General features: G+C 49.3%; 1 protein-coding gene across 5 annotated transcripts in view; it reads left to right on the forward strand.

Moving 5' to 3' along the window:
* The window catches only part of nfixb (nuclear factor I/Xb), a 506674-nt gene that overhangs the window by 294981 nt on the left and 186482 nt on the right, over positions 1-25211 (forward strand). For all 5 annotated transcript variants that reach the window (XM_080216733.1, XM_080216732.1, XM_080216734.1 and 2 more), the window contains 2 exons: positions 1500-1647; positions 8117-8208. In XM_080216733.1, coding sequence (XP_080072859.1) covers positions 1500-1647; positions 8117-8208 — 240 coding nt within the window. The remainder of the gene's footprint in view (positions 1-1499; positions 1648-8116; positions 8209-25211) is intronic.

Below are 25211 nucleotides of genomic sequence, written 5' to 3' on the forward strand. Positions count from 1 at the left end.
GCACTTTCTCCCCGTGTCTGTGTGGGTTTCCTCTGGATTTTCCGGTTTCCTCCCACACTCCAAAGATGTGCAGGTTAGGTGGATTGACCATGCTAAATTGCCCCTTCGTGTCCAGAGATGTGCAGGTTAGGTGGATTGGCCATGCTAAATTGCCCCTTCGTGTCCAGAGATGTGCAGGTTAGGTGGATTGACCATGCTAAATTGCCCCTTAGTGTCCAAAGATGTGCAGGTTAGGTGGATTGGCCATGCTAAATTGCCCCTTAGTGTTCAAAGACAAGCAGGTTTGGTGGATTGGCCATGCTAAATTGCCCCTTAGTGTCCAAAGATGTGCAGGTTAGGTGGATTGGCCATGCTAAATTGCCCCTTAGTGTCCAAAGATGTGCAGGTTAGGTGGATTGGCCATGCTAAATTGCCCCTTAGTGTCCAAAGATGTGCAGGTTAGGTGGTTTGGCCATGCTAAATTGCCCCTTAGTGTCCAAAGATGAACAGGTTAGGGGGTTTGGCCATGCTAAATTGCCCCTTAGTGTCCAAAGATGTGGAGGTTAGGTGGATTGGCCATGCTAAATTGCCCCTTAGTGTCCAAAGATGTGCAGGTTAGGTGGATTGGCCATGCTAAATTGCCCCTTAGTGTCCAAAGATGAACAGGTTAGGGGGTTTGGCCATGCTAAATTGCCCCTTAGTGTCCAAAGATGTGCAGGTTAGGTGGATTGGCCATGCTAAATTGCCCCTTAGTGTCCAAAGATGAACAGGTTAGGGGGTTTGGCCATGCTAAATTGCCCCTTAGTGTCCAAAGATGTGCAGGTTAGGGGGATTGACCATGCTAAATTGCCCCTTAGTGTCCAAAGATGAACAGGTTAGGGGGTTTGGCCATGCTAAATTGCCCCTTAGTGTCCAAAGACGAACAGGTTAGGGGGATTGGCCGTGCTAAATTGCCCCTTAGTGTCCAAAGACGAACAGGTTAGGGGGATTGGCCGTGCTAACTTGCCCCGACCTACCTCGCATTAAGTTGATCTTTCTCTACACCCTAGCTATGGCTGTAACACTTCATTCTGCAACCTCTCCTTTCCTTCTCTATGAAAGGTATGCTTTGTCTGTATAGCGCGCAAGGTACAATACCTTTCAGTGTATACTAATACGCGTGACTATAATAAATCAAATCAAGCCAAAAGCGGGGACTCGGTGTTTGGGGATTCCTCACTGGAATGGTGGAGTCACAGTTTGAGAAAGTTGCATTCCTTTCCTTCTCTCTGCTCTGCCGTGAGTCACAGGACTTTGGTGAGGGGAAGAGGGGGGTAGTTGGCTTGTGGAGGTCGGGGTAGGGGGTTGGTGAGGACGGAGATGGGAGGGGGAGGGGGAGACAGGCTCAGAGCTGGGCCGCCATGTTGCCGGAGGTGCGCGGGCCAGGTCGATGGCGAGGGCTCCCCCCGCCGCTGTGTTCCGCGATATTAAAGCCGTGTTTGTCTTCTCTGCTTGTTTTCTGCTTCATTCTATGTTCGCAGCCAAACGGTGGCAGCCAGGGCAAGGTCGCGGGGTCATTTCTGTTGCCGCCGCCGCCCCCCATGGCCCGGCCTGTCCCCCTTCCAATGTCTGACACAAAGTCAACCAGCGCGTCCCCAGAGGGAGGAGCTACGTCACCCACGTCACCCTGTAAGTGAAGGAGATGGCTCCTCTCATTGTGCATGTGTGTGTGTGTGTGTGTGTGTGTGTGTGTATCTTTGTCTGTTCCGATAACGTCACCCTCATGGCAACCCCCTACCTTTCCCGCCCGTCACCCCGTCCAGAGGTGTTCCTGGCTAGCCTCACCAAAACTGGGCAACACGACAGCTCAGTGACTATCGCTGATTGCTGTGCAGACACATGGATTGTGGCCGGTGTCTGCGGGAGTTTGCGCGTTCTCCCCGTGACTGCGTGGGTTTTCTCCGGGCGCTCCGGTTTCCTCCCACACCCCAAAAAAAACGTGCTCTTAGGCTGATTGGTGTAACAAATTGCCCCGAAATTAGTCTCCCCTCAATCCTCCCCAATAGGTGTAGACAAAGGTCATGGGTAGAGGAAGGCACTCAGAATGTTAAAATGGCAGCACGGGCTCGTTGGGCCGAATGGCCTGTTTCCCCTGCTGTGTTTTTCTTTGTTCTTATCCTAAACCCGGGTTGCCTTCTCTGGAACCTCAAAGGGGAAGGGTCACTTTTATTGCAGGTAGATTGGGAGAAACTATTCCTGCTGGCAGGGGAATCAAGGACTTAGTTATAGAAATCATAGAATCCCTACCGTGCAGAGAGAGGCCATTCGGCCCATTGAGTCTGCACCCACAGCAGTCCTACCCAAACCCTATTCCCATAACTCCACGCTCATCCTTCTAACCTACACATCCCGGGACACTACGGAACAGTTTAGCACGGCCAATGCGCCTAACCCGCACGTCTCCGGGAGGAAATCCATGCAGACACGGGGAGTATGTGCAGTTTCCACACAGACAAGATGCGCGTACAATGGGTGAAGGGCCTCTTTCCACGTTGTAAAACTCTAAAGGTGGGATTTTATGGTTTTGGGACAAGTGAGATTGTGGAATCGTGGCTGAGATTAACGGATCTTCCCATTGCCTGCTCCTCATCCGCTTTGATTCCCATGGGCAGGGTGATAAAACTGTTGCCTAAGACTCTATGGGGCACTGCTGCCTCACAGCTCCAGGGACCCGGGTTTGATTGCCAACTTGGGCCACTGTCCATTCTAATCCCATTTACCAGCCTTTTAAGACGTACCGAGTTCTCATCTTTTGTTTTATTCATTGCTGGGACATAGGTGTCGCTGGCTGGGCCAGTGTTTATTACCCATCTCTAGTTGCCCTTGGAGGGCAGTTGAGAGTCAACCCCATTGCTGTGGCTCTGGAGTCACATGTAGACCAGACCGGGTAAGGACGGCAGATTTCCTTCCCTAAAGGACATTAGTGAACCAGATGGGTTTTTCCGACAATGGTTTCATGGTCATCGGTAGATTCTTAATTCCAGGTTTTTTTTATTGAATTCAAATTCCACCATCTGCCGTGGCGGGATTCGAACCCGGGTCCCCAGAACACTAGCTCAGTTTCTGGATTAATAGTCTCGTGATAATACCACTAGGCCATTGCCACCCCCTTAAAGCTTCTAAATGCTTCTTTAATGTTGTGAGGGTGCCCGCCTCTACCACCCTTTCAGGCAACCAATCACCCTTGATTTAAAATTGGAAGCCAGAACAGTGAAATTAGGGAATGGCTTCATGTGCAAAAAGTGGGAGAAGTTTGGAACCTATCCTGCCAGGTGAATGGTTAATATTGAAGGTTAGGTGGATTGGCCATACTAAATTTTCCCTTAATGCCTAAAGATGTGCAGGTTAGGTGGATTGGCCATGCTAAATTGCCCCTTAGTGTCCAAAGATGTGCAGGTTAGGAGGATTGGCCATGGTAAACTTGCACGGATATGGAGATAGGGTGGGGGAAAAGGCCTCTCATCACCTCCATGAATGACATTAGGTTGTTAAGTTTTCTAATTGGGCAGCACAGCAGCACAGTGGTTAGCACTGCTGCCTCACAGTGCCAGGGACCTAAGTTAAAATCCTGGCTTGGGTAACTGCCTGTGCGAAGTTTGTACTTTCTCCCTGTGCCTGCGAGGGTTTCCTCCGGGTGCTCCAATTTCCTCTCACAGTCCGAGAGAAGTGCTGGTTGGGGTGCATTGGCCGTGCTAATTTCTCCCTTAGTGTACCCGAATAGGCGCCGGAGTGTAGCAACTAGGGGATTTCCACAGTGACTTCATTGCAGTGTTAATGTAAGCCTACTCGTGACACTAATAAATAAACTATAAACCTTTAACGTTTTGTTTCAGTCACACTGCCCCACCAGGGGCCTTCATTCCCTCTAGACTTTGTTAAATTTATTGATCTTTTTGGTTTTATTTGAAGGACCATCAATGAGTTGGAGGTGTATTTTTGTGAGGTTTAATCCCGGTATCTTGGACATTGGTGGATTGTCACCAAATCCCAAACTGTTCAGTTGAAGAGATGTCACGGTTATTTTACAGTTGTGTTTCCGAGGACCAACTGGCCTGAGAATTGAACCCAAGCTTTCTGAGCTACCACAGAATCCCAACCGTGCAGAAAGAGGCCACTCGGCCCATCGATCCTGCACCGACAAGAATCCCACCCAGGCCCTATCCCCATAACCCCATGCATTTACCCTGCTGATCCCCCAACACTAATGGGCAATTTAGCATGGCCAATCCCCCAACTCGCACATCTATAGACACTAAGGGGCAATTTAGCATGGCCAATCCACCTAACCTGCACATCTTTGGAGTGTGGGAGGAAACCAGTGCACCTGGAGGAAACCCACAGCAGACACAGGGGGGGATGTGCAAACTCCACACAGATAGTCACCCAGGGATAGTGAACCCGGGTCCCTGGCGCGGTGAGGCATCAGTGCTAACCACTGTGCCACCGTGCCGCCCACCACTGCAATCGAATCACGAAACACTTAGAAATTTGGGAGTATTCTCATAGTGTCCAGTATATCATTTACTGTGTCTGTGTTTCTCATTGCGGAACCACGTATTTAAATAGATTTGCCTGCATTAAGTGGGATTATCATCAGGAATAAACCTTTGCAATTGGGAGTTTTGTTTGTTCAACTCCACTTTATTGGCTTGGTGGTGAGTACAGGGATTTCCGTGAGGATTGCGACTGGGGAGTTCCGCAAGGCAATCCGTAGGGAATTCACAACTCCCACTGGTTTGAATGCACTGCGGGAATCAGCCGGAGCGCTGGTGTGAGGAGCGTGCCCCCAAACAGGACTTTTCAGGACCACTAATGAGGCAAGGGTAAATCTCAATAACCTTTGGTTTATTCTGAGCTAATTTGATTGTGGTTAAGATGCAAAGTGGGTTTCTATCGCAGTTTGGTTAGTCCCAGGCTCGGATCCAAGGAACAGGCCAACATGTACATTCCTCATCGTAATGGGGAGGATAGGGGATTCTGTTTGACTGCCTAGAACTCTCACACACACTGTCTCACACACACTCACACACACACTCACACACACACACACACTCACACACACACACTCACTCACACACTCACACACTCACACACACACTCACACACACTCACACACACACACACTCACACTCACTCTCACACACACACTCACACACTCACACTCACTCACACTCACTCTCACACACACACACTCACACACACACTCACATACACACACACTCTCACACACACACTCTCTCACACACACACACACACACACACTCTCACACACACACACACACACTCACTCTCACACACACACACTCACACACACACACACTCTCTCACACACACACACACTCACACACTCACACTCACTCACACTCACTCTCACACACACACACTCACACACACACTCACATACACACACACTCTCACACACACACTCACACACACACACACACTCTCACACACACACACACACACTCACACACACACTCACTCTCACACACACACACACACTCACACACACTCTCACACACACACACTCTCACACACACACACACTCACACACACACTCACACACACACACACTTACACACACACACACTTACACACACATACCCTCTCTCTCACACACACACACACTCTCACACACACACTCTCACACACACACACACACACTTACACACACATACCCTCTCTCTCACACACACACTCACTCTCACACACACACACACACACACTCTCACACACACACTTACACACACACACACTTACACACACACTTACACACACATACCCTCTCTCACACACACACTCTCACACACTCACACACACACACACGCTTACACACACACACTCACTCACACACACACACTCTCACACACTTACACACACACACACATTCTCTCACACACACACTCTCACACACTCACACACACACACACACACTTACACACAGACACACACTTACACACACACTCACACACACATACACTCACTCACACACACACACTCATACACACACACACGCACTCTCACTCTCACACACACACGCACTCACACACACACACGCACACACACACACACACACACACACGCACACACACACACACTCTCACATGCACACACACACTCTCACACAGACACATACACATGCACACACACACACACACACTCACACACACACACACAGACACAGACACATACACACACATACATACACTCACACACACACTCACTCACACAAAGACACATGCTCACACACACATACACACTCACACTCACACACACAACACATACACACACACACACACACATACGCGCACTCACATTTATTAAATTGCCCCTTAGTGTCAGGTGGATTAAGTAGGCTAAATAAATGGGGTTATGGGGATAGGGCTGGGTAGGACTGTGGTCAGTGCAGACTTGATGGGCTGAATGGCCTCCTTCGGCACTGTCGGATTCTATGATTCTAAGGTTGTGTGACTTTGGACCTCTCTGCCTCAGAACATGGTCACTGAGTATGTTAAACATGGAGGGAGGTGGATCCATGTTAGACAAGGGGATCAAAGGTTATCGTGAGTTGGATAGAAATATGGAATTTGAAACACAGACAGATCAGCTCTGACCATAAGATAAACTGTGGACGCCGGAATCAGTAACAACAACAGAAAATTGCTGGAGAGACCCAGTGGGTCTGGCAGCATCTGTGGAGAGAGAATAGATGTGGAGATGCTGGCGTTGGACTGGGGTAGATACAGGAAGAAGTCTCACAACACCAGGTTAAAGTCCAACCAGTTTATTTGATAGTAATCCCACAAGCTTTCGAAAACGCTGTCCCTTCATCAGGTGTGTGGACTCATCTGACGAGGGAACAGCGTTCCCGAAAGCTTGTGGGATTACTATCAAATAAACTGGTTGGACTTAAACCTGGTGTTGTGAGACTTCTTACTGAGAGAGAATAGAGCCAGCCTTCTGAATCTGGATGACCCTTTGTCAGAGCTAAGAGCAAAGAAGATATGATGTGGAGATGCCGGCGTTGGACTGGGGTAAACACAGTAAAAAGTCTGACAACACCAGGTTGAAGTCCAACCGATTTATTTGATAGTAAACTCACAAGCTTTTGAGGTTTCACCTGAAGAAGAGGGAAACCTTGAAAGCCAGTGAGTTAACACAGAAGATAATCAGAGATATATAGTATGGGGCGAGCCGTAATAGGACAAAGGGAATGTAAATGAGGATGAAGAAGGCTGGGAAAAAGGTGCTAAAAGTTTCCATTGAGTGATCGGAATGTGTGAATGGCAGAACAGAGGTACGGATGGTTAAGGGACTGCCTGAAGAATGTAGTAGGCTTCAGAAGGACTCTGACAAAGGGTCATCCAGACTTGAAACGTTGGCTCTATTATCTCTCCACAGATGCTGCCAGACCTGCTGAGGTTTTCCAGCATTTTCTGCTTATGTTTCAGGTTTGATCTTATTCATTGGCGTAGCAGGCTCGAGGGGCCGAATGGTCTACTTCTGCCCCTATTTCACACTCACCCAGCACCCGTGGTCATGTCCACTGGCAGCCAAGGATGGTGGTCAACCACCGGTCTGGCGGCATGGGGTGGCACAGTGGTTAGTGCTGCTGGCTCACAGCGCCAGGGTTCGAATCCCGGCCTCAGGTCACTGTCTGTGTGGAGTCTGCACATTCTCCCCGTGACTGCGAGGGTTTCCTCCCACAGTCCAAAGATGTGCGGGTTAGGTGGATTGACCATGCTAAATTGCCCGTTAGTGTCAGGGGGACGAGCTAGGGTAAATACATGGAGTCATGGGGGTAGGGCCTGGGTGGGATTGTTGTCAGTGCAGACTTAATGGGCCGAATGGCCTCCTTCTGCACTGTAGGATCCTACGATTCTCATCCCACCCTCACCACTCCACACTACATCCCCTCCACCCCCACATGCACCCACCCAACACCAACAACACCCACAGGAAAGGCGAGTGAGAAAACATGGAGTGACTTACCCAGGCCATGGAAGGGGTTTGCCAGTTCCTTGGAATTGTAGAATGTAACCGAAACTCTCCCTCGTGTTTCCGGGAATGACTCACTCTTTTTGTTTTCCCTTCGCAGCCTACTCAACACCCAGCTCCTCCTCTGCAAACCGGTTTGTCAGCATTGGACCACGGGATGGGAACTTTGTAAATATCCCACAGCAGTCACAGGTTAGTGGAATGTTCGCCAACCTTCTGTTCGCCATTTGCGTAAGAGCGAGAGCTGGATAAGGGAGTGAAGGGCATTACCGTGGGACATGCCGCACTTCTCCCAGTGATGCCTAATGTAGCCGACCCCCTGGCATCTTTTCATTTGATGATTAGCAGCTGATTTCCCCCCCTCCCCACTTTGGCGTCGGTCCAGGATAGGCTCGATGACCAATAGGACAGTGAAACATGGCGTTTTGGGGTTTTAACCCATCTCCCGCTTTGGTAGTGTTTGATCCACAATGTGAGGACCTGGTCAATGCAAACATCGGACCCTGGAATCCGAACAGTGCAGAAAGAGACCATTCAGCCCATTGAGTCTGAACCAACTCTCCAACAGAGTGTCTTGTTCAGGCCCATCCCACACCTGCACTATCCCCATAACCCCGCACATTTAGCATCAACCTAACCCACACATCTTTGGACACTAAAGGGCGATTTAGCATGGCCAGTCCCCCTAACCTGCACATCTTGGGACACTAAGGGGCAATTTAGCATGGCCAATCCACCTAACATTTGGACTGTGAAAGGAAACTGGAGCACTTGGAGGAAACCCACACAGACATGGGGAGAACTTGCAGACTCCACAAGTGGAATTGAACCCAGGTCCCTGGCATTGTGAGGCAGCAATCCTAACCACTGTGGCACTGTAATGAATTGCCCCTTAGTGTCAGGGAGAGTAGCAGGATAAATACATGGTATTACAGGGATAGAGCCTGGGTGGGATTGTGGTCAGTCCAGGCTTAATGGGCCAAATGGCCTCCTTCTGCACTGTAGGAATTGTATGATTCTATTAAGTTACTGGCACGAAAGAGGTCAGGTAAGGTCTGCAGCTTCACATTAGCGTATTGTCTATGTTTGCGATAAGACAGAGAGTATATCATTTTAATAGGACTTTATGAGAAAAATACCTCAATTAGATGTGTTAAAGACCAGACCTGAAACTCCAAGGTAAATAATGCAGTTAATTTTTTCCTTTTTATTTTGGCATTTGGGTGAGCAAAATGTGTTTCACTCTGGATAGGATTCAAGTGACCCACTAGGGAGCTTTTATCAAATAAACTTTATTTAACCGGACAGCGCAAAAAAGAATCAGCATAACTTCTTACACTTAAAATACTTAAATATAACATAATATATTCCTTAACAGCTAGCTATCTCTATTGTTCCAATTTAGCAATATCCCCACATTGATATATATCCCTTCTGTAGAATTAGTTAGCACAAAAAACAAATGCGCTTATGTTGGTATTAGATTTCCAGCCTTTTAACACCTCCAGGCAGAGATCCAGAGAAGGATATATCCTCAAACAGCAGAACCTCAGAGAAGTTAAACTAATCTCTGGCAGCTCCCAGTCTTCAGAGATGGAAAGGGATACCTCTATCTACAGCTTCCAAACAGCAACTAACCTTGGATACTCTCTGGAAGCCTGGCTCCACCAGTCATACGGCCTTACCTGTCAATCAACCAAATCAAATCCTACTCTGCAAAACCCCAGGGGACCACCAGAATAGCATTAGTTCAGATTAACCCAAACATCCTAGCAATTAGAAACAATTATACTGCTGCAGTAACAATGCAGGATGCCAGTTATAGACAAAATGGCACCATAATACAAAAACAATTTTCAAAACAGACTTTGCAAATGACTAAAATACTTCTCTTAATGGCACAGTATTGGCAGAGGCTAGACTGGCCTCCGGTTATTTATAAATAGTTTATTTCAGAATTGATACTTGAAGTCAACTTGAGTTCATCCACATCTCTGCTGTCCAAATCCTCGCTCTTACCAAATCCCCTTCACCTTCATTCCTGTGCTCTCCAGCCGATACTGACTCTCGGCCAAACCAAAGTCTTGATTTCAAAATCTCCAGCCTTGGTTTTGAGTCTTTCCATGGCCTCTAACACCCCCCTCCTTGATGACTTCTTCCAGTTCCACAACCCCTGAAAGCTCATCGCTCCTCCAACTCTGGCCCCCTTAGCTATCCCTGGTGTGACAACAATAATCTCTCGCTTAATATCACCAAAACGACACAGATTGTCATTGACTTCAGGAAGGGTAAAGGAGAACATGCCCCTGTCTACATCAATGGGCAAAGTAGAAAGGGTCGAGAGCTTCAAGATTTTAGGTGTCCAGATCACCAACAACCTGTCCTGGTCCCTCCCCGTGCCAACACTATAGTTAAGAAAGCCCACCAATGCCTCTACTTTGTCAGAAGGCTAAGGAAATTTGGCATGTCAGCTATGACTCTCACCAACTTTTACAGATGCACCATAGAAAGCATTCTTTCTGGTTGTATCACAGCTTGGAATGGGCTCCTGCTCTGCCCAAGACTGCAAGGAACTACAAAAGGTCATGAATATAGTCCAGTCCATCGCGCAAACCAGCCTCCCATCCATTGACTCTGTCTACACTTCCTGCTGCCTCGGCAAAGCAGCCAGCATAATTAAGGACCCCGGACATTCTCTCTTCCACCTTCTTCTGTCGGGAAAAAAGATACAAAAGTCTGAGGTCACATAATAACTGACTCAAAGATAGCTTCTTCCCGCTGCTGTCTGACTTTTAAATGGACCTACCTCGCATTAAATAATCTTTCCCTACACCCTAGCTATGACTGTAACACTACATTCTGCACCCGCACTGTTCCTTCTCTATGAATGGTATGTTTTATCTGTATAGCATGCAAGAAACAATACTTGTCACTGTATGTTAATACATGTGACAATGATAAATCAAATCAAATCAAATCCCAATTTTCCCAGCTCTGTTGTTGGTGAACAGGCTTTCACATACCTAGGCCCAAATGTCTGGAAACCCTAAACCTCTCCAGCTTTCAAAACCTCTCCAACTATCTTCTCCTTTACAATGCTTCTTATAAGCCACATTGTTAACCACTTTTTGGGTAACTTGTCCTGTTGTATCTCCATATGTGTCATTGTTGTCCGATAGCACTCCTGGGACCTTTTACAATCATAAAGGTGCCATATAAATGCAAGATGGTTTTGTTGATACCAGCAAGGCTATGTTTGTTGTTCAGCCCTGGATCACCTCAGCGTCCTTTTTGTCTCATTTCACAATCGTCTTTTTATCTGACCACGAGTCCACCCTGCGTTAAGAGACTTGAGTCAGGGGTACACAATAACGCAGGTATATTCAGGATAGCACGGTGGCACTGTGGTTAGCACTACTGCCTTGCTGCGTCAGAGACCCAGGTTCGATTCCTGGCTCGGGTCACTGTCTGTGCGGAGTCCACACATTCTCCCCGTGTCTGTGTGGGTTTCCTCCGTGTGCTCCGGTTTCCTCCCACAATCTGAAAGACATGCTAGTTAGGGTGCATTGCCTTGAACTGGCGCCGGAGTGTGGTGACTAGAGGAATTTCACAGTAACTTCATTGCAGTGTTAATGTAAGCCTTACTTGTGACTAATAAATAAACTTTAAGTCTGAAAGTTCTTCCCGTGTCTGCATGGGTTTCCTCCGTGTGCTTTGGTTTCCTCCACAGTCTGAAAGACGTGCTGGTTAGGGTGCATTGGCCGTGCTAAATTCTCCCTCAGTGTACCCGAACAGGTGCCGGAGTGTGACAACTACGGGATTTGAATATGGTCACCTCTCACCCTGCTAAACTCCAAGGAATGCAGATCCAGACTATTTAGCCTCTCTTGATAGGACAACCCTCTTGTCCCAGGAATTAGCCCAGTAGTGTAGTGGTATTGTCGCTAGACCCAGGGTAATGCTCTGGGGACCCAAGTTCGAATCCCACCACAACTGACAGTGAAATCTGAATTCAATAAAAGTCTGGAATTAAAAGTCTAATGATGACCATGAAATGATTGTTGGACTATTAATCCAGAAACTCGGCTAATGTTCCGGGGACCTGGGTTCGAATCCCATCACAGTAGATGATGGCATTTTAATCAATAATATAAAAAAATCTGGAATTAAGAATCTACTGATGACTGTGAAACCATTGTCAGAAAAACCCATCTGGTTCACTGATGGCCTTTAGAGAAGGAAATCATAGAATCCTACGGTGCAGAAGGAGGCCATTCAGCCCTTTGAGTCTATACCAACCACAATCCCGCCCAGGCCCTATCCCTGTAACCCCATGCATTTACCCTAGCTAGTCCCCCTGACACTAAGGGGCAATTTATATGGAAGATAGAAGCAGGAGGAGGCCATTTGGCCCTTCGAGCCTGCTCTGCCATTCATCGCGATCATGGCTGATTATCCAACTCAACAGCCTAATCCTGCTTTCTCCCCATAACCTTTGATCCCCAAGTGCTATATCCAGCCGCCTCTTGACTACATTCAATGTTTTGGCATCAACTGCTTCCTGTGGTAATGAATTCCACAGGTTCACCACTTTTTGGGTGAAGAAATGTTTCCTCACCTCCATCCTAAATGGTCTACTCTGAATTTAGCATGGTCAATCTACCTAACCTGCACAACTTTGGATTGTGGGAGGAAACCGGAGCACCCAGAGGGAACCCATGCAGACATGGGAAGAACGTGCAGACTCCACACAGACAGTGACCCAAGCTGGGAATCGAACCTGGGTCCCTGTCGCTGTGAGGCAGCAGTGCTAACCACTGTGCCACCGTGCCGCCCATAGTGTACATCTGCCGCCGTTCCCAGTCTGGCCTACATGTGACCCAGAACCACAGCAATGTGGTTGACTATTAAAAACACGCCGTGTGAAATGGTTAAGCAGGCTGTACAGTTCAAGGGGCAATTAGGGATGGGCAATAAATACTGGCCCAGCCGGTGACACCCACGTCCCAGCAATGAATGAATTAAAGGAAAAAGTCCTCCTTTGGACTGCGTCCAGACCGAGTGTGGACGGCAGGTTTGAAAGAGGGAGTTTTGCAACGGACATTTTCCCTGGTGTAGCTGTTTGAAGTTGAACTTGATAGGTTGAGACTGCTCGGTCTTTTCTCCTTGGGAAGACGAAGGCTGACCTGCTAGAGGTGTATAAGATGTTGAGAGGTATAGATTGAGTGGGTTCTCAGAGGCTTTTCCCCAGGGCTGAAATGGCTGCCACAAGAGGACACAGGTTTGAGGTGCTGGGGAGGAGGTAAAGAGGAGATGTCAGGGCTATGTTTTTCACTCAGGGGGTGGGGGGGTGAGTGGAATCGGCTGCCGTCGGTGGTGGTGGAGGCGGATTCGATAGGGTCTTTTAAGAGACTTCTGGAGGAGTAAATGGGACTTAATAGGATTGAGGGTTATAGGTAAGCCTAGCAGGTAGAGATGTTCGATGCAACTTGTGGGCCGAAGTAACTGTTTGAGCTGTAGTTTTTCTATGTTCTATGAATCCCATAACGTGGCTTAGGGTGGGATTTGAACCTTGGGGTTACTAGGTCTGTACCCCAACCACTAGCCCAACACAGTTGCCACAGAAGGGCATCGCCCCTCTCTGTTCAGTCTTTCACATCCAGCTCACGGAGCAGGAGCGGAACATTGATGTGCGCTGGTTGACGGAGAACTCCTTATCAATTGGATTGGTCCACAAAGGACAGGGAATTCTGCGGTTTTTCGCTCTTTAGGTCAGCGCTAGGTTAGTCTTATTTATTTATTTGACGCCAAGAAAGTTGGGGGAAGGATGGTTTATTTAGACTTTGTTGTGGCTTGGAAAGCCGCCAACAATGAGAAAAATAACTTGCGATTAAACAAACTCATCCAGAACCTAAGACAGGATATAGTGAATCTGCAGAAATGAATGGGATATTGTTCACTGTTTGTTTTTGCGTTGTCTAATGAATGCAATATGATATGGAGCCACAGGGCTTAAGGCCAATTTATATCGTATTAAAAACAGGCTTCGTCACCAGGACGATGTAGCGCCAATGTCGGCCTGTAGGCCCATCATACCTGGGCCACAAAGGCCTATCCAACTAGTCCCACTCTCTCCCCCAAGTACAATTCGTCCCTGTAATGACTTGGGTGGCACGGTGGCACAGTGGTCAGCACTGCTGCCTCACAGCGCCAGGGACCCAGGTTCGATTCCCGGCTTGTGTTGCTGTCCGTGCACATTCTCCCCGTGTCTGCGTGGGTTTCCTCCCACAGTCCGAAAGACGTGCTGGTTAGGGTGCCTTGGCCGTGCTAAACTCTCCCTCAGTGTACCTGAACAGGAGTGTGGCGACTAGGGACTTTTCACAGTAACTTCATTGCAGTGTTAATGTAAGCCTTACTTGTGACACTACTACATTTTTTAAAAAGTGCCAGCAGGACCAACTGTAGAGGTGGTGGCATGGTGATAGTGATGGACTAGTAACCCAGAGGCCCAGGGCAATCATCTGGTGACCCGGGATAAAGTCCAACCTTCTATGCCTGGTGGCACAATGGTTAGCACTGCTGCTGCACAGCTCCAGGGACCCGGGTTCGATTCCCAGCTCGGGTCACTATGTGTATGGAGTTTGCACGTTCTCCCCGTGTCTGCGTGGGTTTCCTCCGAGTGCTCCGGTTTCCTCTGAAAGGCGTGCTGGTTAGGGTGCATTGACCGTGCTGAATTCTCCCTCAGTGTACCCCAACAGGCGCCGGAGAGTGGCAACTAGGGGATTTCCACAGTAACTTCATTGCAGTGTTAATGTAAGCCTTACTTGTGACACTAATGAATAAACTTAAAAAAAAACTTATATCACAAGGTTCCTCTCTGCCGTCATTGAAATATAAATGAGAGATATTGAAGGGCCAATCTCTGCCACGTAATCTTACTCTACAAATGTTTAAATAGTATTTGCTTACTATTCAAACTCTGAATCTAATTAACCCAGAATCCAATTGATTCTGAAGAAATCAGGGCGATAAAAAGCGTAGCCATAACATTAGATCAGGTTTCAAAAAATGTATATTTCAGTCTTTTCTGATCTTGGATTCTCCACACACAACTTTACATTACAAGATCTGTAAGGCGGCACAGTGGTCAGCACTGCTGCCTCACAGCGCCAGGGTTCAGTTCCAGCCTCGACTGACAGTCTGTGCGGAGTCTGCACATTCTCCCCGTGTCTGCGTGGGTTTCCTCTGGGTGTTCCAGTTTTCTCCCACTGTCCAAAGATATGCAGATTAGGTGGATTGGCCATGTTAGATTGCTCCTTAGTGTACAAAAATGTACAAGTTAGGTGGATTGGCCATGCTAAATTGCCCCTTGGTGTCCAAAGATGTGTAGGTTAGGTGGATTGGCCATGTTAGATTGCTTCGTAGTGTACAAAAATGTGCAAGTTAGGTGGATTGGCCATGCTAAATTGCTCCTTAGTGTACAAAGATGTGCAAGTTAGGTGGATTGGCCATGCTAAATTGCCCCTTAGTGTCCAAAGATGTGTGGTCTGCACTGCTGCCTCACAGCGCCAAGGGGCCTGCATTCAATTTTGGCCTGGGGTCACTGTAGGTGTGGAGTCTGCATGTTCTCCCCATGTCTGCATGGGTTTCCTCTGGATGCTCCAGTTTCCTTTCCAAAGACGTGCAGGTTAGGTGGATTGGCCATGATAAATTGCCACTTAGTGTCCAAAGATGTGTGGGTTAGGTGGATTGGCCATGTTAGATTCTTCCTTAGTGTACAAAGGTGTACAAGTGAGGTGTATCGGCCATGCTACATTGCCCCTTAGTGTCCAAAGATGTGTAGGTTAAGTGGATTGACGATGCTAAATTGTTCTATAGTGTCCAAAAGACATGCAGGTTAGGTGTATTGGCCCTTAGTGTCCAAAGATGTGTAAGTTAGGTGCACCCAGCTTGCTCCCATATCCCTTTCAAATCCTGGGCCAGCGAAAATAAAAATCTATTGGCGTTAGATTTGAAATGATTAATGGAGCTGGCACCTGTGGAGAGATTTACACACATTGTTTTCTCGCCTCTGTTCCCGAACGGCCTGGCTTGCGTTCAAGGTTAATCTCCTTGTCCAGCGCTCCTCCCCCAGCAGCAGAGAAGGTTGCGCTCTCTGTCGGTCGTACTACTTCCTTCCCAGATCACTGAGCCGTCTGTAATCCGCACAGGGTGAGCTGATCTCATGTTCTCTGTCCTCATACTCGGCCCTCTGGAGCCCCTGTATCCCGCGCTCTCTGTGCAATGCCCGTTGCTCTCTGTGGCCAGTGTTTTCCTCTCGATGCTACATTTTAAAACCTCCTGCACAGGTATTTAAACCCAACACCAGCCGTGCGTCCGACTTCCAATGCTGCTGTGCTGCAGGGCTTCCACGCAGCTCCACAAGAAGACTGGGGACAACGTTCCACTGACTCCCTGCCACCTTCCTATCCAGGCTGAGATGGACATCTGTGTTGTTCTAGTTGTTTCAGCATTACACTTGTATGACAGAGCGTGTTATACCTGTGTGATAGAGCGTGTGTGATACATGTGACAGTGTGTTATACCTCATAGAAATCATAGAATCCCTACAGTGCAGAAAGAGGCCATTCAGCCCATCAAGCCTGCACCGACCACAGTCCCACCCTGACCCTACCCCCATATCCCTACATATTATACCCACTAATCCCCTCTAACCTACACATCTCAGGACCCTAAGGGGCAATTTCGCCATGGCCAATCAACCTAACCCGCACATCTTTCAGACTGTGGGAGGAAACCGGAGCACCCGGACGAAACCCACACAGACACGGGGAGAATGTTGGACTTTGTCTGATGTCCGAGCTCGCTGCCGGCTCTCCCGTGACACAGAGCTTGAACAGCTGACCTGGGCTTGGCTGTCATTCCCAGTCATTGAAGATATGAGCTGTGCTGGCAGAAGCCAACGCAACAAGATGCAACAAAGATAAACAGAGAGTGAGCTATTTATACATCATCAGACAAAAACGAGTCTGTTTGCGAGTGCAATCAGAGGTCCATTTCTCAGAAGTTTAGCTCCAGGTACTTCCTTTCAATATCAGCCTGGAACGACGGAAGGACAGTTGCCCCCGATTCCGGGTTCATGCCCCATTCGGGGAGTTGAAAAAGTTTATTCGTCACTCACAAGTGCATTCAGACCGCAATGAAGTTACTGTGAAATTCCCCCACTCGCCACACACCGGCGCCTGTTCAGGTCAGTCCACCTTTCGTTCAGACTGTGGGAGGAAACTGGAGCACCCGGAGGAAACCCACACATGCAAACTCCACACAGACAGTGACCCGAGCCGGGAATCGAACCCGGGTCCCTGTGAGGCAGCAGTGCTAACCACTGTGCCACCGTGCTGTGGCTAAGACTAAGAATTTGGAATATTGCGTACAGTTCTGGTCGTCACACTAACAGAAGGATGTGGATGCTTTGGAGAGGGTCCATAAGAGGTTTACCAGGATGTTGCCTGGTCTGGAGGGTATTAGCTATGAGGAGAGTTTGGATAAACTTGGTTTGTTCTCACTGGAACGATGGAGGTTGAGGGGTGACCTGATAGAGGTTTACAAAATTATGAGTGCCATGGACAGTGGATAGTCAGATGCTCTTTCCTAGGGTGGAAGAGTCAAGTGCTGGGGGACATAGGTTTAAGGTGCATGGGGAGAAGTTTAGAGGAGATGTGCGAGGTAAGTTTTTTACACAGAGCTGGTGAGTGTTTGGAACACACTGTCCGGGGACGTTACCCTGGTATTCCCCTGACACCAAGGGGCAATTTAGCATGGCCAATCTATCTAACCAGCGCATCTTTGGACACTAAGGGGCAATTTAGCATGGCCAATCCACCTAACCTGCACATCTTTGGACACTAAGGGGCAATTTAGCATGGCCAATCCACCTAACCTGCACATCTTTGGACACTAAGGGCAATTTAGCATGGCCAATCCACCTAACCTGCACATCTTTGGACACTAAGGGGCAATTTAGCATGGCCAATCCACCTAACCAGCGCATCTTTGGACTCTAAGGGGCAATTTAGCATGGTCAACCCACCTAATCTACACACCTTCTGACACTGAGGGCAATTTAGCATGGCCAATCCACCTAACCAGCACATCTTTGGACACTAAGGGGCAATTTAGCATGGCCAATCCACCTAACCTGCACATCTTTGGACACTAAGGGCAATTTAGCATGGCCAATCCACCTAACCTGCACATCTTTGGACACTAAGGGGCAATTTAGCATGGCCAATCCACCTAACCTGCACATCTTTGGACACTAAGGGCAATTTAGCATGGCCAATCCACCTAACCTGCACATCTTTGGACACTAAGGGGCAATTTAGCATGGCCAATCCACCTAACCTGCACATCTTTGGACACTAAGGGCAATTTAGCATGGCCAATCCACCTAACCTGCACATCTTTGGACACTAAAGGAAATTTAGCATGGCCAATCCACCTAACCTACACATCTTTGGACACTAAGGGACAATTTAGCATGGCCAATCCACCTAACCTGCACATCTTTGGACACTAACGGGCAATTTAGCATGGCCAATCCACCTAACCTGCACATCTTTGGACACTAACGGGCAATTTAGCATGGCAAATCTATCTAATCTACACATCTTCTGACACTAAGGAGCAATTTAGCGTGGCCAATCCATCTAACCTGGGAGGAAACTGGAGCACCCGGAGGAAACCCACGCAGACACGGGGGGAATGTGCAGACTCCACACAGATGGTGACCCGAGGCTGGAATCGAACCTGGGTCCCTGGCGCTGTGAGGCAGCAGTGCTAACCACTGTGCCAGCGCGTGCCAACCTTATTTAATGTAAGCTGGCATCAACCTGTGCCCATCCAAGCCATTCCCTGTCCTTTTTCCAGCACTTGGGATACTGCTTTAATGTTTACCTTCCAGCGGAAGAATATTCCCAAATGCGGAATAAAGAGGGGAAGAGGTGGCTCTCGCCCAGGAGTTACATAAGCTGCTTGAATAGACAGTTCACATGCTTCAAGGTCACTTTCCATGAAATTACATTGCAATGTATATTACACCACTGATCCATTGTAAAGATTTACAATGTTTCAAACAGTAAATGCTTCCAGATGGGTCAGTGCTACACAATCGCACACAGCCCACAGGGGGTGCAAATACAGAGCCCCAAACTATTTATATTAACCTGTGTTAAAGATTATTTGAAATCTCTAGCACTCACCCTCCCGCCATCCCCACCATTCTGCCAAGAGCACCCTTCTCAGTGCCAGCGAGGGGCGGTTGCAGGCAGCATGTGGGTTCAGTGGTTAGCACTCGCAGCACTAGGGACCCGGGTTTGACCCCCTATGCTTGGGTCACTGTCTGTGCGACGTCTGCACATTCTCCCCATGTCTGCGTGGTGCTCCAGGTGCTCCCTCCGGATTCCCCCCACAGTCCAAAGATGTGCACATTAGCGGATTGGCCGTGCTAAATTGCCCCTTAGAATCCCAAGATGTGTGGGTTAGATGGATTGGCCATGCTCAATTGCTCTTTAGTGTCCAAAGATGTGCAGCTTAGGGGGATTGGCCATGGTGAATTGCCCCTTAGTGTCCAAAGATGTGCAGGTTAGGTAGATTGGCCATGCCAAATTGCCCCTTAGTGTCCAAAGATGTGCAGATTAGGTGGATTGGCCATGCTAAATTGTCCCTTAGTGTCCAAAGATGCGTAGGTTAGGTGGATTGGCCATGCTAAATTGCCCTTAGTGTCCAAAGATGTGCAGATTAGGTGGATTGGCCATGCTAAATTGTCCCTTAGTGTCCAAAGATGTGCAGATTAGGTGGATTGGCCATGCTAAATTGTCCTTTATTATCCAAAGATGTGTAGGTTAGGTGGATTGGCCAAGCTAAGTAGCCCAGGGGGATTAGCAGGATAAATATTAGCTTTGGGGTTTCAAAAAAAATAAGGGCAGCATGGACAAGTTGGGCCAAAGGGCCTGTTTCCATGCTGTAAACCTCTACGAATTTATGCGGGGCTCTGGGGTCAGGTTGGGATTGCTGTCGGTGTGGGCTCCATGGGCCGAATGGCCTCCTTTTGCGCTGTAGGGACCCGACGAAAATGGATTGGTGGCCAATGAGTGGTGGGTGGGGAGCGGGGGGGCGGAGGGTGAAAGGGGAAGCAGTGGGAGTGAGTCAGATGCGGAGTTGGAGAAAAGAATGCTTCAGCTGGGGGGACCGTGCCAAGCGGGAACATCTGGCTGTTGGATACGGCATGTGTCATGTGTTTTGTGGATGTGTATCATTACATATCAGCCATGGCTGGGTCAGAGGCAGAGGAAAATTACCTTGACAAAATAACATTTCGCACAATGGACCTCTTTGAACAGATGAAAAAAAAATCTGTCTTTTATCTTGGGAAAGGCAAAGCAGCCAGGGAGTTGAGGCTCCCGCCACTACCATTCCTCTTCTCGCATTAACTACGCCACGCTCTTCAATCCATGGCACGATCTTTGCCAGGAATTGCATGGTGAGGGTGGGGTGGAGGGGAAGTCGGGGGAGGGGGATAGGCATGGGGTGTTTCCCACGGTCAGCACCCGCCCTCCCCTCCAGTAGGTGGAGAGATCAGTGGAAACCACGGTTGTGTTGGCGCCCCAGTGTTTATGCCCAGGTTACGCCAGCATCCGAGGTGTTGCAGCCATCAGATGGAGGGCGGGATGGTGGCCTGCACTGCTGTCTCACAGCGCCAAGGGGCCTGCATTCAATTTTGGCCTGGGGTCACTGTAGGTGTGGAGTCTGCATGTTCTCCCCATGTCTGCATGGGTTTCCTCTGGATGCTCCAGTTTCCTTTCCAAAGATGTGTAGGTTAGGGGGATTGGCCATGTTAAATTGCCCCTTAGTGTCCAAAGATCTATAGGTTAGATGGATTGGCCATGCTAAACTGCCCCTTAGTGTCCAAAGGTGTGTAGGTTAGGTGGATTGGCCATGCTAAATTGCCCCTTAGTGTCCAAAGATGTGTAGGTTAGGTGGATTGGCCATGCTAAATTGCCCCTTAGTGTCCAAAGGTGTGTAGGTTAGGTGGATTGGCCATGCTAAATTGCCCCTTAGTGTCCAAAGATGTGTAGGTTAGGGGGATTGGCCATGCTAAATTGCCCCTTAGTGTCCAAAGGTGTGTAGGTTAGATGGATTGGCCATGCTAAATTGCCCCTTAGTGTCCAAAGATGTGTAGGTTAGGTGGATTGGCCATGCTAAATTGCCCCTTAGTGTCCAAAGGTGTGTAGGTTAGGTGGATTGGCCATGCTAAATTGCCCCTTAGTGTCCAAAGATGTGTAGGTTAGTGGGATTGGCCATGCTAAATTGCCCCTTAGTGTCCAAAGGTGTGTAGGTTAGATGGATTGGCCATGCTAAATTGCCCCTTAGTGTCCAAAGATCTATAGGTTAGATGGATTGGCCATGGTAAATTGCCCCTTCGTGTCCAAAGATGTACGGATCAGGTGGGATTAGCCATGCTAACCATATGGGGTTATTGGAGAGGTAGGGGATCTGGGTAAGATACTCTGTCAGACAGTTGGTGCACATCCGAATGGCCTCCTTCTGCAATGTTGGGACTCTACGCTTTAATGGGGCGGGGGGGGGGAGTGGAGAGGGGAGCCTGTTTCCGTTGGAAACGTGGGCGGAGCAAATTTTCCACGGGAATCTGGGGCAGGAATGTGAAAACCAGGAGGAAGGATTATTTGCATATATTTGCATATAATTACCATCTTTGGGGGTTGGAGGAGGGGGGGGGTGTCGGAATCGCAGCCTACTTAACAGCCAGTTGGTTCCCCAGTTGGTTTTGTGCCTCGGGCCAGTTGGAATCCCCCCCACCCCCCACCCCCCGCTGCCCCCCCGGCAACCCCACCTCCCTCATCTGGGTTGAGATCACCTTGTTGCCCGCCGGGCCGGGGGGAGACAGGCCTCGAACCTTCCCTTGGCCTCAGAGCACGCGGCCAATCCACTTCACCCCCCCGCCATATCACTGGGGAGACAATCTTGAGTCAGAATATTTTGTTTTGTTCCCAGCCACCAGTTCCTAGAAGCAAATTTCACTTCACAATCCCATCGCAGCACTGGAATCTATCCAAAGGTTGGGGGGAGGAACCGGGGGAGGGGGAGTGGGGACGATGGAACTTCCCTTCTCTTTGCAGTTTGCGGGTCTGGGTTTAGGGAGTTGTTGACGGAGGGCTTTCTCCCTCTCTCCCTTAAAACTCCGAGGATAAGTGTGGCGAAGGGGACGATGGTGTCTCTTCCTCCCTCCCTCGCCTTGTTTCAAGCTCCATCCCAACTCTCGTCTCTCTCTCTCTCTCTCTCTGCAGTCTGCTTGGCAGAGAACTCCAAGCTAAAACATTCTTTCACTCTGACTCACTCCCCTGGCTGCAGCTAGTCTTTCGTAACTCATCCCTCCCCAACCTCCCCCCCACCCAACTCTGGTCCCCACCCTCCCCCAGCACACCCCCCCCTCGTCTCGGAAACGATGAACAGGTTGTGAATGTGGCAGTGCCAACGATGCCCAAATCCCCAAGCAGACAAAAGAACGCCCCCATCTTTCCAATCCCATGCATTATTTGCGTCTCTCCTGCTCCCACCACCCTGAGCTTAATCATACAATGATAGAGCCCTACGGTGCAGAAGGAAGCCATTCAGCCCATCGAATCCGCACCGACCACAATCCCCCTCCCCCCCCTGCCCACCCAGCCCTATCCGCGTAACCCCACCTATTTATTTACCCTAAGCTAGTGCCCCTGACACTAAGGGGTAATTTAGCCAATCAACCTAGCCCACACATAAAATTTTATTGCTCGAAATTTACTGGATTGGCGTAAGCTTTCGCCCCCTTTGGGGAAGGGATTCCGCCATCCATACCCAATGGTTAGCCCTGCTGCCTCACAGCGCCAGGGACCCGGGTTCGATTCCCCGCCTCAGGTCACTGTCTGCGTGGAGTCTGCACGTTCTCCCCGTGTCAGCGTGGGTTTCCTCCGGGTGCTCCGGTTTTCTCCCACGCTCCAAAGATGCGCCAGTTAGGTGGATTGGCCATGCTAACTTGCCCCTCAGTGTCCCAGGATGTGTAGGTTAGAGAAATCAGTGGGGTAAATATGTGGAGGCACGGAGATAGGGTCTGAGTGGGATTGTTGTTGTTGCAGACTTGATGGGCTGAATGGCCTCCTTCTGCACTGTAGGAATCCATGATTTCTATAATCTTAAGAGTCAATTTAGCATGGTCAATCCACCTAACCTGCACATCTCTGGACACTAAGGGGCAACTTAGCATGGCCAATCCACCCAACCCACCCATCTGTGAACACTAAGGGGCAACTTAGCATGGCCAATCCACCCAACCCACCCATCTGTGAACACTAAGGGGCAATTTAGCATGGCCAATCCACCTAACCTGCACATCTCTGGACACTAAGGGGCAACTTAGCATGGCCAATCCACCCAACCCACCCATCTGTGAACACTAAGGGGCAATTTAGCATGGCCAATCCACCTAACCTGCACATCTCTGGACACTAAGGGGCAATTTAGCATGGCCAATCCACCTAACATGCACATCTTTGGAGTGTGGGAGGAAGCCAGAACACTCGGAGTAAACCCACGCAGACGGGGGGAGAATGTGCAGACTCCGCACAGACAGAGACCCAAGGTGGGAATCGAACCCGGGTCCCTGGCGCTGTGAGGCAGGAGTGCCAACCACCGTGGCACCTTGCCCATAGCTTCAAGGGCTGCCATTGCCGTCGGCGCTGCAAGTTTTCTCTCTCTCTTCCTTTGGAATCCACCCTTAAATGAGAAAGGCTGAAACTTGTAAATAGTAGGAGATGCGAACCAGCTGTACACAGGGCTACGCTCGAGTGGCTGAGAAGCTCTTGCGACTGGCTTGCGGACGAATGTTGATGGGTTTTTTGAGGAGCTCTTGGCTTGTGGAGTGAAACCACACATAACTTGTGACATTTAGATAAGGCGTATTGAGTGGTAACCATTAGCGCTCAGTTGGTTTGGACTCTTGCCTTGTTATATTCAATGGATTCAATATGCGACATTTCCCCGCCATTGTGTTTGTGGATCATTTCTGAAAGAACCTCAAATGGCTGTGCGTCGTCCCCAAACACTGGTGGCACAACTGTTGGCGCCCATGCCCTCCCACCGAATGGCATGCTAATGCCGCCTCCCCCTCCCATCTCACCCGGATATTTTGCCCATCCCCACATTGCAGAGTCCACCTCTTGGCCCACCAGGTAGCCTCCCTTCACAACCGTCCTCCGGCCCTGACCCCCTCAGGCCCTCTGTCTGGTGGCAGCGCGCCCGCCAGATTTACCTGAGGTCGGGGTGGCAGGAGAAGGTCACTTCGCTGCCAGAGTGCGGGTCGTTGCACAGCACTCATCAGCAGTCCCTCCCCTCACCACCCCCCACCCCCCCAACAAAGGTCAACCATGTTGGTCTGGTGCCCAACCCTTACAAGTTGGTTGCCATGGTGACTGGAGTCACCGAACCCATCCTGCGCGCCCGTGCGCTCCAGCCCCAGAACTTGCACCCATGCTCTAGTGGGCAGACTCCCCCTTGCTGGCTGGGGCTTCCGCCCCCCCCCCCCCCCCCCCCCACCCATCCTGGGCCCCAGACCACCTTGGCATTCATTGGAGGGCACAGGAGGGCCTGGGAGGCCCAAGTGGCCAGGATGAGAGAAGCAGAGAGTCACAGAAGGTCCTAAATACAGGAGATCAGAAACACAGAAGCAGCCTTTGACATTGTTCTCTGGGTATGATGGGAAAAACAGCCTAAGAAATGGGCCCTTAATCTGTCAAGGGGATGGGAGCAGGGTGGGGAGGAGCGATCGAGCAAACTTATTTCTTTGCTTCTAACTTGAGATTTTCAGCTTTTTAGAGGTTTTTTTGTTAAAGGAAATTAGGATGTCCTATCCTTGCATGCCAAATAGCATTTCCCATCAGGAGGGATCCAGACGCACAACTGCCCACAGGCATCTGCCAGCCCAAAGTCTGCTTGTAGGCCTCAGCCTAATTCCATGTTTTTTAGCGCAGGCCTCTGCCAATTCATACAGCCTGATGTCGGCCTCTCCTATTCTCCAGCCTGCTTCAGAAACTCTGCCAACCTCCATGCTTTCGTGTTTAGGACTCCACCAACCTCCAGCCTGC

This window comes from Carcharhinus amblyrhynchos, chromosome 33, assembly GCF_965287045.1.
Source record: "Carcharhinus amblyrhynchos chromosome 33, sCarAmb.v2.hapA, whole genome shotgun sequence".
In the NCBI taxonomy this organism is placed as follows: domain Eukaryota; kingdom Metazoa; phylum Chordata; class Chondrichthyes; order Carcharhiniformes; family Carcharhinidae; genus Carcharhinus; species Carcharhinus amblyrhynchos.